At 39.8% G+C, this 17,820-nt stretch overlaps 1 protein-coding gene across 5 annotated transcripts in view; it reads right to left on the minus strand.

Annotated features, from left to right (window-relative positions):
• The window catches only part of LOC107224914 (neuronal acetylcholine receptor subunit alpha-7), a 70,174-nt gene that overhangs the window by 16,764 nt on the left and 35,590 nt on the right, over positions 1-17,820 (minus strand). For 2 of the 5 annotated variants that reach the window (XM_046744873.1, XM_046744871.1), the window contains exon 9: positions 12,979-13,065. In XM_046744873.1, coding sequence (XP_046600829.1) covers positions 12,979-13,065 — 87 coding nt within the window. Of the gene's footprint in view, positions 1-12,978; positions 13,066-17,572; positions 17,660-17,820 lie in introns of all 5 variants that reach the window. The other 3 variants (XM_046744872.1, XM_046744870.1, XM_046744874.1) reach the window with 2 other exon arrangements.

A 17,820-nucleotide genomic window follows, 5' to 3' on the forward strand; every position in this document is an offset into this window, starting at 1 on the left:
AGAACAACGTTCAACACATATCGTTAAATATACGTATTTTTGTGTTTCTGGGAGTTTGCGCAGTGTCTTTGGGTGTGTTTTCATGTGCGTGTCTGAGCGTGGTTGTGTCGATAGAAATGCAAATTATATATTACAAAAGGTGTAGGTATGGTACGGTGGTTCGTTCTTCAACTTTTTTGTTTTTGAAAATGCCACACAAAAAATTTGTGACAAATGGTGAGAAAAAAAAAAAATTGTCGCCCAGCCTGGAGGAGGTCGGAAAATATTCAGAGGTCGCTACCAATTATTGTTATATTTTCTTATTTATTTTTATGTGCCCAACTTACGGACTTGTATTATATATCAGTTTATCTTTTTCGTATCGTGGTCCAATCAATCGTTCAACAATCAACAGCAAACCGCGTCTAACAATTCCGCAGTTGGCTGTTCTCGTCTCTTATCCGAAATCTTAATCGTCTCGGAGAAATTTGGACAACAGTTTTTGCTACCGAAATAGGAGTATAGCGTCACCTTGATGTCCCTGTTTCGTTTTCGGTACCGATTTTTATGAACAACGATCAATCGGATCGTGATACGAAAGAAATAAACTAATATACATACAAGACCGTAAGGCGAACACGTAAAAATAAATAAAAAAATGTAACAATAATTGGTAGCGACCTTTAAATATTTTTCTACTTCCTCCAGGTTTTACGACGGTTTCTTTTTTTGCCAGCATCTGTCGCAAATTTGTCGATGGGCGCGTTGAAAAAAAGAAGAAGCAAAAAAAAGTCGAAAAATGAACCACCGTAAGGTATAGCAACGTATTCGCGATAATTAGATGAGACGAGACGAGATGCGTGAAGAAGGGGGGAATTCGAGGCCGGGCAAAACAGGGTGGGTTCGGCTCTAGCTGTTATAAATATATGCAAGACCTCCGGCGTTTCGTATGAAATTTTATTTTCCTCTTTTTCTTCTTCTTCTTCTTCTTCTTCTTCTTCTTCTTCTTCTTTGCGATCGCTTGCAGCCGTAAAACGCGTCGGCGGTAAAGTGGATTGATTTTGATTTTCGATTCCCACGCGTATACGTAGCCTGTACAACGTATCTACATAATACGTATGTATACAGCTGCGACAGAGCGTGGTTAAAGATTTTTCCGAGATTTTTCTCAGGATCTCCGATCGTTTTTGAAATTTCTAGCTCACCTCACCCAGCCTGCAACGCCCCGCGATCGGTACAAGGAATGTGGGTTTCAGGCGTGACGATGATTTTTGAGTCTGGTGTGAATTACCATTTCTTTATCGCTTTTAAGCTTTGAAGTGAGATTGAGTAAAGTCGTTTGCGAAATTTTTAGAGACCAAACCCGTGAGCTGGAAATCGGCAGCGAGCCGAGAGAAACGATCGGCAGTTAGAAAAAAAACAATTCTTCGAACGTAAGCGAAATTATTTTTCCTGCCAGTTTCCAGCTTGCGGTTTGTCATCTTGATATTAACATATTATATGATTAACGTTATCGTGATACGGATAACAGGTATTTGTATACATGTGGTTATTTCGATTTTACGTCAAGAAGGAAATTATATACAGCGAAAAAAAAAAAGAAGAAATTTCATGAAAAGCGGGCATCCCGACGGTAATAATAATTTATATAATTTATACGAGGGTATAATGAAAAGAATTTAATATATAATATACGTAATATACATAATATAATTAAGCTCAGGCTCGACTTTCGTAAATATACATGGCAGGCAGGTTGGTAGGTGGTTACGTATTATATAACGCGAATATACCCTGTACACTACATGTATATACGTTTAGTATACATAGTATATATATATATATATATATATATGTGTGTGTATATATATATATATAATATATATACAACGAGGTATACGTACATATAGGTCTTTTATCTTTCGTTAATTGCGTGATACTTGGAGTCTGCCGCGACGCTCTTGAAACGTGGTTGCGAGAACAATGAAAGATAATGATAACATAATGAAACAACAGGGACAAAAACAACGATCTCTCCCTTTGTGCAACCGCAAGAGTATAAAATAGGAGAGAGAAAAATGTAATAAATTAAATTAAAAATCCGAAACGGAAAGATAACGAAGAATATAGTGAGGAGAAATTGTCAACGATAGTATTTGAATAATGCGTGAAATTTTATGACGCGTAAACGGAACGCGAGGAAATTCTTTGATGAGACAATTTTTTACATCAATTAAGCGGTGCTGTATACGAATAATGTAATATTAAGCTACGATACAAGTGATGCGTTTAACGAAGATACGTGCGTGTGCGAACGGAACGTGTTATCGGTAACGAGAAATTCTCTTTGTACAAAACGACGGTGATCATCGTCTACTTCCGGTACGATGATGTGAAATTTTCTACGAAATAAAGGTGATGAAATAAGTCAAGAATGAGAATAGGAATCCTCCGAGACTGACACACTGTTCGGAGGGTTTCAGGGAGCGATCCCCTCGTTCCACCTCTCGAGTATCTACCGATGATAAACGTGAGTTTTCGCTGCTGATGGGACAGATTACTAATCAGCTGTGCTACGTAGTCACGTTCGAGTGCGGAGGGTTGCTTTATTTCTTCCTTTTATTTTCATTTAAATTGCTTTTTTCAAGGAAACAGTTAGATAGATAGATAGATAGATAGACAGACAGACAGACAGACGGTCGGGTATAGATGGATGAGTCGGGTGTTGTTTCAACAGGATTTTAATACACTCACTTTTGTATGTAATAACAGAATAGAGATTAGAGAAGAGGGGAGTATGGATCAAGTTGATCATTTATAGCCATTGCTTGTTACGCTTATTCTTGTATTAGTAAAAATTTTCAATACCAATCATCGTTACGCGTAATATCGGCTCGTTAAGGTATGTCTGTTACAGGATGGCGGGATTGTGTTTTTTTATTTATTCATTTATTTTTCTCGCTTATTACAACGTACAATATCTGTGACGTATATTCAAATTGTACGTGTAATAATTAATTGCCTCACTGCGGATGCAAAAGTTATTTCGGTACAATTAAACTTCAAAGGCACGTCAATATTGACAGCTGTGGAATATTTTGGCGAAAGATGATCGGAGGGCGTCGAGAGAGAGAAGGCGAATAAATTATGCACGGGGTTCGGCTTATCGGATCCAGCGAATCGGATTTCGAAAATCACGATTATCGAGAGTTTAAAATTTCTATCCCGTTGTTTTTCACTCGTGTCGTCCGGGGAATTTTTGAATTCCCCTTAAAACACAACGCGATGTCGAAATAATGCCTCGAATTAGGTACGAAAAAAGCCCATTGTGCATTACCGTGTACAAAAGCAGAGTTTCGATAAGAATCGATTTTCATTTTTATCGATGTATCGCATATGCATAATGCATTATATAAGTGCTTGCTGTACGTGCAGCCCGATTTCCCAGCTGGATCGTTGGCTAATTACACAAAGAGATTTTTCAACTGCGGCACGCCTACGGTTATAAGCTCTGCATCGTAGCCAATTTACACGCACAAGTTTTATTACGATCGATCGTTAAATGTAGGCATGTAATAGGCGTGAGAGGAATTTGATAGTTTACGCAATAGTCGTAGGCATAATCGCATTCACACGATACACGAGCATTCCACTGTAGTTTAATACGTAGGTATATACGCGTACACACGTGTATATAAAATGTATCATACATATGCGTATACGTATACACATGCACGTATCATATGCGGAAGGCGGAAGAAGAGGAGCGAATAGATTTCTATCGAAGGCAGACGCCATTACAGCGTGTGTGATACAGAGAGGACGTGGACCACGCTGCACACGTGCAAATCACATACGATAATTCACATACATGTACGTATTCACGCCTACTCGCTACTGCGTGCCGATATTATACGTAGGTATGCGTGTATGTGCAGAGATGAGGGTGCTTAGATCCAGTGAGAACGATAAGCTAATCGATCGCTTGGAGATTTCTCGGAGGAAAATCATTCTTTCTTTTTTTCTTTTCCTCTCATTCTCGAGGTGATCGATTCGTCGAAATTTGACTCGAAGGTACGTACGCGTGTATATATCGACATCTCGTACATACACGTATACTGTGTATAATAATTACGTGAAAGAAAAAATACATGGTACACAAGAGACAAGCGAAGCGTATAGTGTAAGAAATTTATTATTCAAAGCTCTTATTCCATCGTTATTATACTTTTAGATAGTTTTCTTTATATCGTCGTACAGACTGTACAGTTATGAAATTTTATTTTAAACTTTGATAATATTGGTACGGTAAAAGTCGAAAGTTTACGCGTCGTCAACTTTCATATTATATATTATTATATATATGTAATACGACATCCCGAGATGATGAAATCGCAATTGTATGTACGTACGAGTAAACACCGGTAAGGAATAGAATATAATATTAGAAATTTATAATTTTGAAAAACAGAAGGTTCAACAATTGAGTCTGAACGTGTCAATAACCGACAAACTTTCCTTGATATAAAAATGACGACGCGTTAAATTGCAAAGCATTGTGACTGAAATTCACGTGTAATTTATCGCGTGATTTTATTTGCGAATTCGATAAAACGTGCATCGAAATCACACAATAAATTACAAAAGCACGAATCATCGGATATACCGGGTCAAAAATCGTATAAGATTATCTTGATACGATTCGCGATTTTTCACTATACGTGTTGCCTGATTTTTTAAAATATATTTTATCGAATTAAAAATATAAATCACGCAATAAATTACACGCGAATTTCAGTCGTGACGTTCTCTAATTTGACACGCGGAGCTTGCAGCCGTGTTGAGCTTTCGCGCTTCGGTGTATCACGGCGTGGGCGTATCGTTTGGCAAAAGTCGGACCGTTTATCACACAACGTGATAAAAGTCCTCAGGGACGCGTCTCTCTTGGCCGGGTAAAATTTACGGCACCGCAGCCGGGATCCGAGTCTCGGATGTACCGAGGCTCAAATATTTAGTAGCGAGGCCGAAGGCGAGGGATGAAAGCTCGGAAAAAGCTCCGCGGCGTCTACTTGGACTTGTTTTAGAACGCGGATCGGCTGCCGAATAACGCGGTTCCTTCTCTCCGCTGTACGGACGTGAGGCGAACGCTCAAATCTAACTTTCACCCTCGTTCCTCGTTCCTCAAACCCGGGATCAATTTCGAAGTGGAAAAATTTACCCCGATATTGATGCCGCCGTAATGGCCTCTGCTTAAGGGGGAGAAGCCCGGTACAACGATGAGTTGACTCTGACAAATTGGGGAGAATACACAGCTGCCGATTCGGTCACGTATGAAGTTGTTCTTCTTATTCTTCCTCCTCCTATCTTATCGCTGCTCTTTTACCTTTTTTACTATAGGTATACGAACGAATCAAATCACAGGCACGAATCAAGTGGAAAACTCATCTCAGGTCGGATCATCGCCGTTTCGTGATGGTCGTACGCAATGTAACAAATTCGACGTACGTCTCGCTCCGAGTATATTAAATCGGCCGTCGTGCGCTTTCGGGGTACAAAGTTTAAGAGTTACGGCATATTTTCTTGCTCGAGTGGAAATTATTTTCTTTGGATTTCAACAATGTTTCAATGGTGAAGCGACACAACCGAGTCATTTTACCGAAACGATCGGATCAAAGTGTTGAAAACGTTGGCCTCCGGTTGGTGTGAGAAACGGAGTCGTTCGATGAAATCGTGAATTTGTAACAGCGGAAATTTCGTATCGTTCAACCCTTCGAGTCACAGAAGCCACCACGGTGGCACCCTTTTTTTTATTTGTCTTTTTTGTTTAAATTCCGTTCAAAATACCGACATCTTTTTACACTTTCAGGTAAGGAAAAAAAAATACTCAAACTTTGGAATGATTAGGATTTTTTGCAAATCCGTAATTGTTTGCGGTTGTTGTGAGTAAACATATGCAAATGAAAAAAAAAAAAACAACGTATTTTCGTGAATGTAATTCGTCAGCGGAGAAATTTGAAGACAACCGTATACTAAAAAACGCTTTTAATTCGTTGATTGACGAACAGAGATCTCAGAATAGTTATTAGATCTACGCAATTCAATGCCTGGATGCAGTTTTCACCCTTATCGAACACTGTCCAAAACAATAAAACAATGTCGATGTTTAACCCCGTTTTTGTTGTTTCGTAAAATTTTTTTAACCTGCACAGGAAACGTAGAATCGCACTTCCGTGCAAAAACAGAATTGTATCGCGTGACCGAAAGGTTTGACATCTTGAGAACTCGCGTTGCGACGGTACGTCTAACACCTCTAGCCATGATCTTAGGATGGTCGTAACAAATGACGAGGGCGCGACGAAACAAGGTGGGAATTTATCAAGCGACCGAGAAACCGGAACTGCGTCCGGGTCGTTGGGCCAGGCTGCATGATCGAGGATCGGCGTCGATGGTTTCTATCAATCAATCGGACTACGTCGACTCGAAGCTCTCTAGCATCCGGCGACAGTGGCGGTTATGTTCTTTCCTTTTGTATTTACTGAAAAAATGTTCACCTATAGGCAAAACATAAGACACGAATGCAATCAGGTACGTAATGTGGGTGGATTTGATTGGCCGGTGTGGCTAATCATCGTCGAATTATCGTCATCGTTAAATCCGTCAGTCTTCGTATAACGTTTACCTAATTTTACTACTGATTAATAATGTCGGGATTATATTCTTTCGGATTTTAGTAAGCTTATGTTGGATATTATATAATATATTTTTATTTATAGATACTTGTTCTCATTCCCATTCAAAGTGTTTTCTCTTTAGATCTGTAAGACGAGATTGGCAGAGTGTCTGCGTATGCGCCTGAATCGCGAGACAATAGCAAATCTTCCATTTGTAACGATAAAATATGAATGAAGAAAGAATTCGTCACGTTATATGCACAAACATAAGCCACGTAACTTTTGAAAGTAATGGAAAATTGTCACTTTGTTATGGGAATTTCTTCTTCGCAAACGGATAGACACTGACTCGACAAGATGAAAAGAACGTAAATATTATTACAGTCCCGGCCAATCTCTGACGTATAACTTACGAGTCGATTAAATTTTGATAAAAATTTAGTTTCAACAATTGTTTTCACTTTGAATTATTCGTTTATTTATCGTTATCTTGTTTTTTGTTTTCTCATTTTTGACGGCATGATGCACAAGTCAAGAATATAATCTATATTATCCGCATATGTATAAGTTTTAATATTATGTATAGTATACAACACAGCCAGGTGAAGAGGATCACGTTCTAAATGAAATAACAAAGGCAAGGAGAGATCGTACATTGTACAGCATAGAAAAGTAAAAAGATAGAGAAATAGGCAGATAGTCAGAGAAATAGGTATGTTACTCATCCGAAGTGTAGATAAAAATTAAAAAAAAAAAAAGACAATTCTACTCATGACTTGTTCAAGGCGAGATAATATGCTTGCTTACCTACGAGGAGTTTCTTTCTTTCTATCGCACCTTATTCTTTAAACAATCTATCGTTATGTTTCGTACGCTGCGCGCGTAAGTAACGTCTTTAACCCACCCTCCGACCCTAATTTTCTTTCTTCCGCCCGTCAAAGCCTAGCGACAGAGTGAGGCGATAGCGAGAAGGAGAGAAAATGATGCGAAGGTTTGGCGACGAGGGAAGATAGAGGCGGCATGCCGATCAACGCCCGGCGACCGGTGTTTTCTGAAAGTTTGCGAAAGGCGAAGAATCCGAGGCTCTGTCTCACAGCTGCGGTCTAGCAAAGCGGGACAAGTGAGATGGAAAGATAGACAGATAGACGGAATTGAATTTAGAATCAGAGTTTATTCTATACCTTGGGACAAAACATAAAACAAAAAGATAACGGAACAAAAATAACACGTCAATGTAATAAAATAAAATAAGTAAGACAGACGGATGGACGGTTGGATAAAACACACAGACTTTGTCAATGTCCGTAAAATTATTGGACGATATCGCGGCAGTATTACAAGGCAAATTGCAGCGTTAGAAAGGGCGAGGTAACGAAACAAAATAAAATAGATACGGAAAGGTTACCGAATTAACAATAAGTGTATAAACGAAAAGGATAAGAATAAAGATTAAACAATAGACATAGAGAGAGAGAGAGAGAGAAGCGAAGCGAGGAAAGTGACGAAGATGAGGAAGAGAAAGAAAACTCCCCGTAAAAGCCTCCGACGATTCGTGACCACCTTGAAACAATAATTTTCTCTGTCGAAAATCGTTGATAAAAGGTGGTCGCCACTCGTATATAATATAATAAATGTCGCGCAGATTTCCGAGGGTGCAGGGCAGGTGATTTTTGTGATGGTGGTGATGGTGGTGGTGGTGGTGGTGGGTGCAGGTACCTATTAATGGCACCGCGTCGGAGGTGCGAGTCAAGACGTGGGCCACCAGCAGCGAAAACACCGTCTGTGACAAGAGGATCGTCACACCTGTAACACGGACATAGACTCTTTGTCCCCATCTCGTAGCTCATCCATATCCATATGCATCTGCATAGATCTACATATCTTTGTTACGTATGTACGTACCTAATAGTGATGTAACGAATGCAAATGTTTGTGTGTTTTTTTTTTTCTAATTTACCATTGATTGATTTACGACAAATTTATAACAGAAACAAATTACTTTTGAGATTGGAACGAGAAAACAAACTTTTGTAATGAGAGTTCATTGTCAAAGTAATGTATTTTTTTTTTGTCTTGTTTAATCTTACTTTCACAATTTTCACAATCAAAATGTGAGGTATTCGCGTCACTCAACACTGGCGAAATATTCGCACGATTTTTGCGAATGCGAATGTCAAGAAATATGCGAATATTCGTTACATCACCAATGCCTAATTTCAGCTTCTTTCGCTTCTCGCTGTATTCATCACTCCAATTAATTATCATTTCTACCGTCCTCGTAATGATTAATTATGTATACCTACATACGGCGAGCGGGGATCCAAACTTGGAAGGGCCAGTATTTGGAATGGCCGATACATCGAAATTTCAAACATGCTAAAATAAAAGACCGAGAGATGAATCGTTCAAAATCTTAATTTTCGACAGTGTCACCGATAATAACGATTCTACCTAGTCTGCGATAATCGGTGAGACTTTGAAAAATCAAGATTCCGAACAATTCACCTTTCGTTATTCTATTCGCGCATGTTTGAAATTCCTACATATCGGCCATTCCGCATACTGACCCTTCCAATATTTGCTCCCCCCCCCCCTGCGTACGGTATCCATATAGATTAAGTACCTACGCACTACAATCTTTCCGGGCGACGTGCAGTGCAGCGCGACACTTATCACCGGACATCCGATTCTCTCTCTCTCTCTCTCTCTCTCTCTCTCTCTGTTCCTCATTTTTCGTCTCCGCATCTCGTAACCGCGTCTTCTTCATTTCCGCCTCGCTTTTTTTAGCCCACGAGGCGCGCACGCTTGCGAAAAGCGTTCAACTGTAAGGTAAACCTTGGAACGCGAGCTTGACGAATGTGTCTTACATATCATGGAAATGAAACGAGTATGGGAAATTTCGCTCGTTACATCTGCACGCCGTCTCTAGGGAGGGTATCGGTGGAGGTGTAGGCGTAGGTTGCGGGTGTAGGTGTAGGTGTACACACGACCGTATCCCGGGAGATCGGTACACGCGAGGTACACCCACCCAGATGTATCGGGTATGGAAGAGATGGGACATGCGTACGAATTGATGCGGGCTCAAGCCCTGCAGGTGGTGCGAGCCTCGGGGTCGAAGGCAAAGCTGTTCTTTATCGGATTCTTGTTTTGTTTCTCCGCTACCGTTGCTCGGCACGTTACGTACCTGAGCTAGTTTTTATTATTACACTTGTTACGGTCCGAATATCCTCGCAAGACTTATTGGACGTATTTATTCACCGCGTGAGACGAGGCGCGGACATTCCGCGTCGACCGGACCGCGCGGAAAAACCACCGTCGAGGTTTAACGAGAAAAAATGTTTACCACCGAGGCCCGAGGCAGAACTCCAAGCTCGTATTTTCCATATTTACCGACCTAGCTATGAGTATTTCGCTTCTCTTTTCTTTGCTTTTCTTTTCTTTTCATTTCATTTCATTTCTCTTCTTTTCTTTTCCTTTCTCTTCATTTCCCCTTAATATACAGTCTGCCCTTGGGTTTGAATTGTTTTTCCTTTCCTTCTTTCCTTCTTTCTTTCTTTTCTTTTTCTTTTTTTTTTTTTTTTTTTTCTTCCTTTCCTTCTTTCATCACTACCATATTATACAACAACGATTATGTGTAACAGCAAGGACAGTGACAGTGTGACAACAACAAACAACAGCAACAGCAGCAGCAGCAGCAGCAGCAGCAGCAGAAACAGCAATATAGAATAGCATCAACATTTTACAGTGGACATATAGAATGCTACACGGTTTATGTATGTACAGCCGGTCTATTCGGACATTAATTTATCATCCGCTTCGAATATTTCTTACACGCTCAACGATATTACGATTAAAGAAACAAAAAATTCACACGCATTTTTCTCAACTTTTTCTTTTCGCACCTACGGACATCAATCGCGAAATCTTGTCATTTACTTTCAACTTGTATTGGAAATACGATCCGTACTAGAAGGTGTCGAAAGACGGACGAAACAGCGTACCATATGTATCTATGTATATATATATATATATTGTATAAAAAAAGAAAATAAACACTCGCAGCTCAACGCGAACAAATTACCGATACGACCCTTTCCGATCAATCCTTTAGGGTGACACGACAGCGCGTCGAAAATTTATAACTTAACAAGGCGCATAATCATAGTCCGCGTACATGTAACAATATAGGTGTAAACCCACGTGTGCGTTACATACGATGCATGAACGTCATGCGGCGACGTGTCGATTAATTAATTAACCAATTAATAAATAATTAGTACGGTTATGTTGTACGAAATACCTACGTTACGGCTATACAATCTCAAGTACACGATACATATTCATATATAATTATAATACTAGGTATAACGTATAACGTAGTGCTTGTATTAGAGTAAGTATTATTTTTAAGTAAGCGACAGCAAAGAGCGACTGCACAGCCCAGAGAGAATGGTCAAAATTTTTTGGGGTGGGGGGGGAGGATAGGTACGTTGTTTGTAACGTTGTAGGTGGTGAATTGGACGATGTAAAAAATTAAAACAAAAGACGATGCAGAATTATCAATCGTGTCGTTATAGATGCAATAGTTGGATACAATAGTGGAAAATTATTACTTTTGTACAAAATGTTCCAATGATTGCCCGAATGCCGTTGCCCCTGAAATTTCGGAAGGAAATAAATTTCGTTTCGTTTTGCTTTCTCTTTTCTACTACTCAGCGAGGATGAAACAAAATTCTTATCTCGAAACTCGTTGCGTCACTTTTCTGCGTATAAGGGGTGAAACTTTTGGTCTGCTTTTTTAAATCCATTTTTCCTCGTTTTTTTTTTTTTTGTCGCAGACGGGATCGAACGCAATTAAGTACGCTCGAAGTGAAAGAACGGTCGCTCAAAGTTCGCGAAAAGGAAAGGTAACGAAAAGTTTTCAAATAAATCAAAGTCCCGTTTAACGCTCTCACCGCGACCCGTGTTATACTTGTGGATTTTATACTCTCGCATTCTTGGCATAATTTTCTTCTTGTTATCTTTCTTCTTCGTTTTCTCCTACGCCAAAAACTCTGAAAATATTCCCGACGCTGTTCGGGAGCCGGTCGGACTGTAATTTCAAATCTATAATCACGAAAACCGAATTCACCATTTTCTCCCGTACAATCAGTGCAACGGGCAAGATAATCAGCTTCCGGGCAATCACCGGATATGCAGAAGCAAAGGCGAAGGCGATAGTAAAAGCTGATGCCGATGCAAATTAAGGCAAAAGGAAAAGAAACGGTTGAGAATAATAATAACAACAACAACAACAATAAAATAAACCGTCGAGAGATTTATGCAAAGATGATAAATTCTTTGACGGAGAAATGAAAGAGGATCGACGATATTACACGATTACACCGATACATGTATGGATTGTAAGTATCGTGTAATAGATAAAAAATAAATAAAAATAAATAAAATAACTGTACCAGCCCTAGATAACGGTTTGAAAATACTAATTTGACACGTAGAACTGTAGAAGAAGAAAAATATGATTCTTTATTCTCCGTTGACGTTTAATTAATACGGATACGTATAGCCATCATTCATACGCCGCACGTTTACACGAGCAAAAAGTATAACATATAACATGTAACACATACGTATATATATATATGTATGTATGTATGTAAAATTTTATCCAAGTCGCATTAGCGCAGGCAACGGACGGTTTCGCATTTTATCTTGTGATTTTTATCCCCCCTACCCCACTTTAATTTTCACTCCTCGCGCGATCGTTATCTTAACATACCCGAGAGGCGAAAAGAAGCTTAAGGAAAGGCAAGAGAGGCAAGACAGAAGTAATTATAGCATCCAGCCCGACGTCGGGCGGCGATGAAATACGAAACCATCGTTACGGAGCCTCAAGTTTCGGTAGGTTTCATTGTCGGTGGAACGGCTGCGGGGCTGGGGGTGGAGGTGGGAAGCTGGATTTCAAAGCTCGTCACGATTTACTCTAAATTTACTCCGATTCCGCCAAGTTCTTTTTACCCGCACAGCTCGTTAAGGGACAAGGATCGTTCGGCCGTAGGATAACCAGCGGCGATACGGAACAGCGCTCGTTGGAAGGACGAACGAATCGAATTTCGAGAATCTCGTGAATCTAGGGTAAGCATCGTGACCGAGGATTGTTGCACTTTTGACGGGTAAACGTGCGAGACTTTTTTTTTTTTGTCTTTTGACTTGTTCCGGAGGACTTGGTCGGGAGGCGTGGATGCGTTTGCTTGCGTGTGTGTGCGTGTCTGTGTGACTTTTGTCGAATTTCGTTGCTGTTTGTTAAAAAAAAGTATATCTGTTGTACCTAACAAGGGTATCGCGTCGGAAACCTGCGGCAGGGTCTCGGCGACGAGATTCAGGAACACCGTCAGCGATAGCAAGATGGTCACTCCTGAAACAGTCGTTGCCCACCATGCTCAATTATTTCTTTCAATATAGGTTTTCTCTCCACACACGATCACGACCTCGCTCGTGTCTGTATGACACAATATCGTATACTGTAGATTATATATATATATATATATATATATGTATATATATATATATGTATAGACAGATTTATGGATTTATTCATTCATCCCGCGATCGACCAATTACACCCTGCACCTTGTTCCTCGTCCAACGAGCACACAGTCATCGCTCTTACCGTCACCGTCACTTGCGTCACGGTGGTGGCAATCGCGACGAAATTCTCCAAACTGACGCAGTGTATAACATACGTTGATCGAATACACGGAGGGAAAGGATTTCTTGGGAAGGAGTTCCATTCGCTCCGATCCGGTGTCTCCTGGTTGTTCCGAACACGATGACTTCCATTCGGATAGTTTGTCGAAATGATTTAGTCGAGCGAATTCCTCGATTCAGCGAATGACTTTTCTTGTCGCGATCGAGTGAAGTATCGATTCGAGTGAAGCTTTCCATTCGTTTCCGAAATCGAGTCAACTAAGTATCGTTTCATTTGAAGTTTATCCTACTGTTCCTCCAAGTCGCATGTTCGTTGAAAGTTACGATTGGGTACTTCGAATCAAATATGTACGCGAATCTGGCCAACCAAAAATTAACACCGAGCTTGTTTGGCGTAACTGGTTGAATCGGTTGCACTGATTTGTTTACGAGGTGAAATAAACACCGCATGCTTCGAGAGACAAGTAGACAATATATTCGTCGTAAATATCGGTATAATAATACTATAAACGAGCACTGGGCGGTGAACTTTATCGCTACGGAAATAGCTTCGGAGATTGTTGCAAGATCGGGTAATCGGCTAGGAAGTCACACACCGACAACTTGATGTAAACTTGTCATCGGACCTGTTACAAACGAAGAAAGCAGAATGCCAAGTTTCGAGTCGTCGAAATTGCCGTCGGCTGCAAATAAGCAAAAACTACCGACACACGTTCCATTTATGCTTCAACATGTGTGCAGCAATAAGTTTTCGGGTTCTGCGCATTTAATATCAGGTAAATCCCACAAAACTTAGAGTCAACAGAATTTTATAAATGATATCATTCCAAGATTACGTTCCGTGTGCTTGAATAACTCTAACGTTCAGTCAACGTAAAATATTTTCGAAACAAGCTCGGTTTGGTTACGGTGCGTTCAATCTCATTCTTAGTCATTCCAATCGCACATTTTCTTTATGCAAAATTCTCATTATCGCAAGGTACTCGCTCCGTGTTATCACGAATAAACCGATCGTTCGAAGTCTTTCTATATTGGGCCGTCGCAAGTATTTCCTTGAATCAAGTAAGTGAGAATTGCGTTCGCCGAATTTGAGAACAGCATTCGGTTGAATCGACCGATCGTCACTTGACCGAAGTAATCCTTTCCCTCGGTGCATGCTCTTATCGGGGCTTTAACGATAACTTATACGACAGTGCAGATGTACCAGTATAGGGAGCCTGGGCTGTTGTCACGTCGTTGCGAAGATACGGTGAGAGTGGGTGCCGTTTGACGTTAAGATTTGAGCAGGGCGAGGCGGTGATGCAGATCCGATTCTTCAACCCTTCCGAATTTCATTCCGCAACGAAATTCGTTCAGAGTCGCATCTCACGGTTCGTTTCATCGTCTGATCATTCCCAGCCGAGAAATCGAAACTTCACCACCTCCGCACCTTTGCTCCTAGTTTCTCGATCGTCTCGTCTCACAGACCTAGACCTTGTTCGTCGTCGCAACGATATGCGCGTAAATGCGTATTCGTTGTGCGTGGAATTAAAAAAACAAAAAAACAAAAAAACTAAAGCGAAGATTAAAAAACGAAAAATAACGCGTACGTATCGCCACGTGGCACGATTTCCTTTGCCATACGTATACATACATACATCGACGCGACCTGCCGATGTTATTCCATTTTCACCCAACTTGACTCGCAATTTTCCCTGATCGTTGTAACCTATATACCGATAGTTCGGCGAATCGGAAAAAGGAAACGAATCGTGTAAAGATAATTATTACGTAGAAGTTTTGGGGGGAAGAGAAAGGATCGAGCAATAAGTTTACACGAGGGACGATCAATCGTCGACTCGTGTGACGTAATACATGATCGTTCCGTTCTGTACGCTGACTTACCTTTTCTAGGCGATCGTGCGAAATTTCTGCACCGTATTTCTTTTTCCTTTTATCTTTCATTCGTTCGTACGTCGCCTCATATTTCGTGTGAATTATATTGTTGTATACGTATGCAATACAGGTGCATCGTTTACTGCGTTATTGCTTACACCGCAGGTTGTACGCGTAATTAAGGTGCAAATTTGGAAAGGAAGAGTGTTAAACAATTTCTCTCGCAATCCTTTTTCCTCCTTGACTCCTCTACCCCTCTCTTCCTCTAAAATTTCGATGCAGAATGTTTTCTTATTTTTTTTTTTTAATTTTCTTCTCTTCTCTTTAGGTATCCTGTTAGATTTCTAGATCGCTGACGATCGTATAAATGCACGACGCTCGTAACCAAATCGCGGCAGATTTCTACCAAGTATCACCTGCAACCATGCCGATTCTAATTTGTCTTTTTTTAATATTATTATTATTGTTATTTCACGTCTTTTCTAATTTTCACCGCAAAACTGCAATTTTCGCGCGGTTTCGTCGCTTCAAATTTTCAAATTACCAACGAGAAGATTTTTCTTCCTTATCGTTATTCGGTGCGTTGATTTCAATCGATCCCCATTTCTTTTCTTAATTTTTTTTTTTGGACCGACTCGCTTCGACGTCGGATCATTAATTTGAACGTTAATTTTCTTTTTCCGACAGTATAATAATGAAAGTTTACAAGAGCATAGGTATAATAACTGGCAAGACGAAAAATCCGACAGAAGATTGAAAAAGTAGCTGAATGTGTTTTACGGAGGTAGGAAATTGGTGAAATTCAAAAATCATTTGCGTCACATGTTCTCTTTCGAATGTGGAAAGGAAAAAAAAAAAATATATATATATATATATACATACTGTGCGAAAAAATTGTATCCGTGATTCGTAGGAGAAAAAATAAATCTCTGCGTCTCTCACCCGGAGATCATTCTGGCGAATGAAAAGGAAGTGATACCTTTATAATTTTCATCGTGTTGCATCCGGGCCGTTGTGATGTATTGCATCGTTTCAGCGCGATTCGATACAACAGAGCGAGAGAAAGAGTGAGAGAGAGGGAGAGAGACAGAGAGAGGAAAAGTAAAAGATGCGAAATGAAAGAAAGTTCAAGAAAAGATAAGGAATAAGACTAGAGAATAGAAGATAATAAATGAACGGAAAATACGGATGACTTACGGTCGCGTGTCGTGTGGTTATATTATACGCATACGTATAATATTTTGTTACGATGCGGATTAATTTCCGGTTGTTCCACAAGTGCTGATGTAATTATACAACATTACAGTAACAATATAATGACGGGGTTGAACGTATATGTAAATAAATTGATCAGGTACTGTATGACGGCGATTGTGGTAATCCGTAGCTCATTGTATCGGGTAAATGTGTAGAGGATTTTTGTACGTACATTAGGGTCTTCGGACTCCCCTCAAATCGGCTCCAAATAATCTAAATACAATTCCCTGATTTTTTCGGATTCTTATCTCACAATCAACCCCCACCCCCATTCAAAATACACGCGTTTCGGCAATGTTCCGAGCACATGTTTTAACGTAAGAGATAATTTTCAAAAAAAAAGTGCGCAATCTAGTTAGAAAAATTCAAGTCGTTTGTTTAATTTTTTTTTTTCAATTCCACAAAGCATGGTATCTAAATATGAAAATCAGATCAGATATAAAGGGTGTACAGTTTTTTTTTTTTTTTTCTTTTTTAAATCATTGATCTTACAACAAAATGTATGCTGAGAATATGTCCGAAAGACGTGTATTTTAAACGGGGAAATCCACCCTCTTGCAGGCAAGAGTTAGAGCTGAGGTAAAAATTTAGGAAAAAATTAAGAAATTGTTTTCGAATTATTTGGAGCCGATTTGGGGGATGCGTGATGAAAAATTCGTCCGAGCCCTAAACAAGGAGCACCCTGATATACATAAACATGGAAGGTTGATTTTCTAAGGACACCGCGCATCACAGACAAGACACATAGGTATGTTTGTTACGTCGGAGGGGCGGAATGCTCGTCATAATAATAATAATGTGAGTGCATAAATGTATGACTGCCGATGGCGCGTATGCGTGTGTTTGCATGTATGCATGTGTGTATGTATGTATGTATGTATGATGCATGTAACACTGCGGTATACACGTATTAAATTTATTCATATATAGGTATGATATGTTTGTTGGATTTTTTTCTCGATATGATTTGTTACTTGTTCTTTTGGTTTGTTTTTTTTTTTTTTTTTTTTTTTTTTTGGGGGGGGGGGGCGGGGGGTTTGGTTGTTTTTTTTTTTTTTTTTTTGTGCTATTTTTTCAAGTACCTATTAAAGGAACGGCGTCGGATGTCGTGGGCATACTTTCGGCCACGAGGTTCAGGAATACCGTCAGCGATAGAAGAATTGTTACTCCTGCAGAAATGTTGAAAAACTAAATAATACTCCTGCACACGATAATTATAATATATATTAATACACGTGTATGTAAATATACAATACGTATACGTAATATGTGTATGTACGATTATTATACATATTTATTAATTATGGCAGGCAGGTGCATCCGCATGGTT

The sequence above is a fragment of the Neodiprion lecontei genome, chromosome 7, assembly GCF_021901455.1.
Source record: "Neodiprion lecontei isolate iyNeoLeco1 chromosome 7, iyNeoLeco1.1, whole genome shotgun sequence".
NCBI classification, from domain to species: Eukaryota; Metazoa; Arthropoda; class Insecta; order Hymenoptera; family Diprionidae; genus Neodiprion; species Neodiprion lecontei.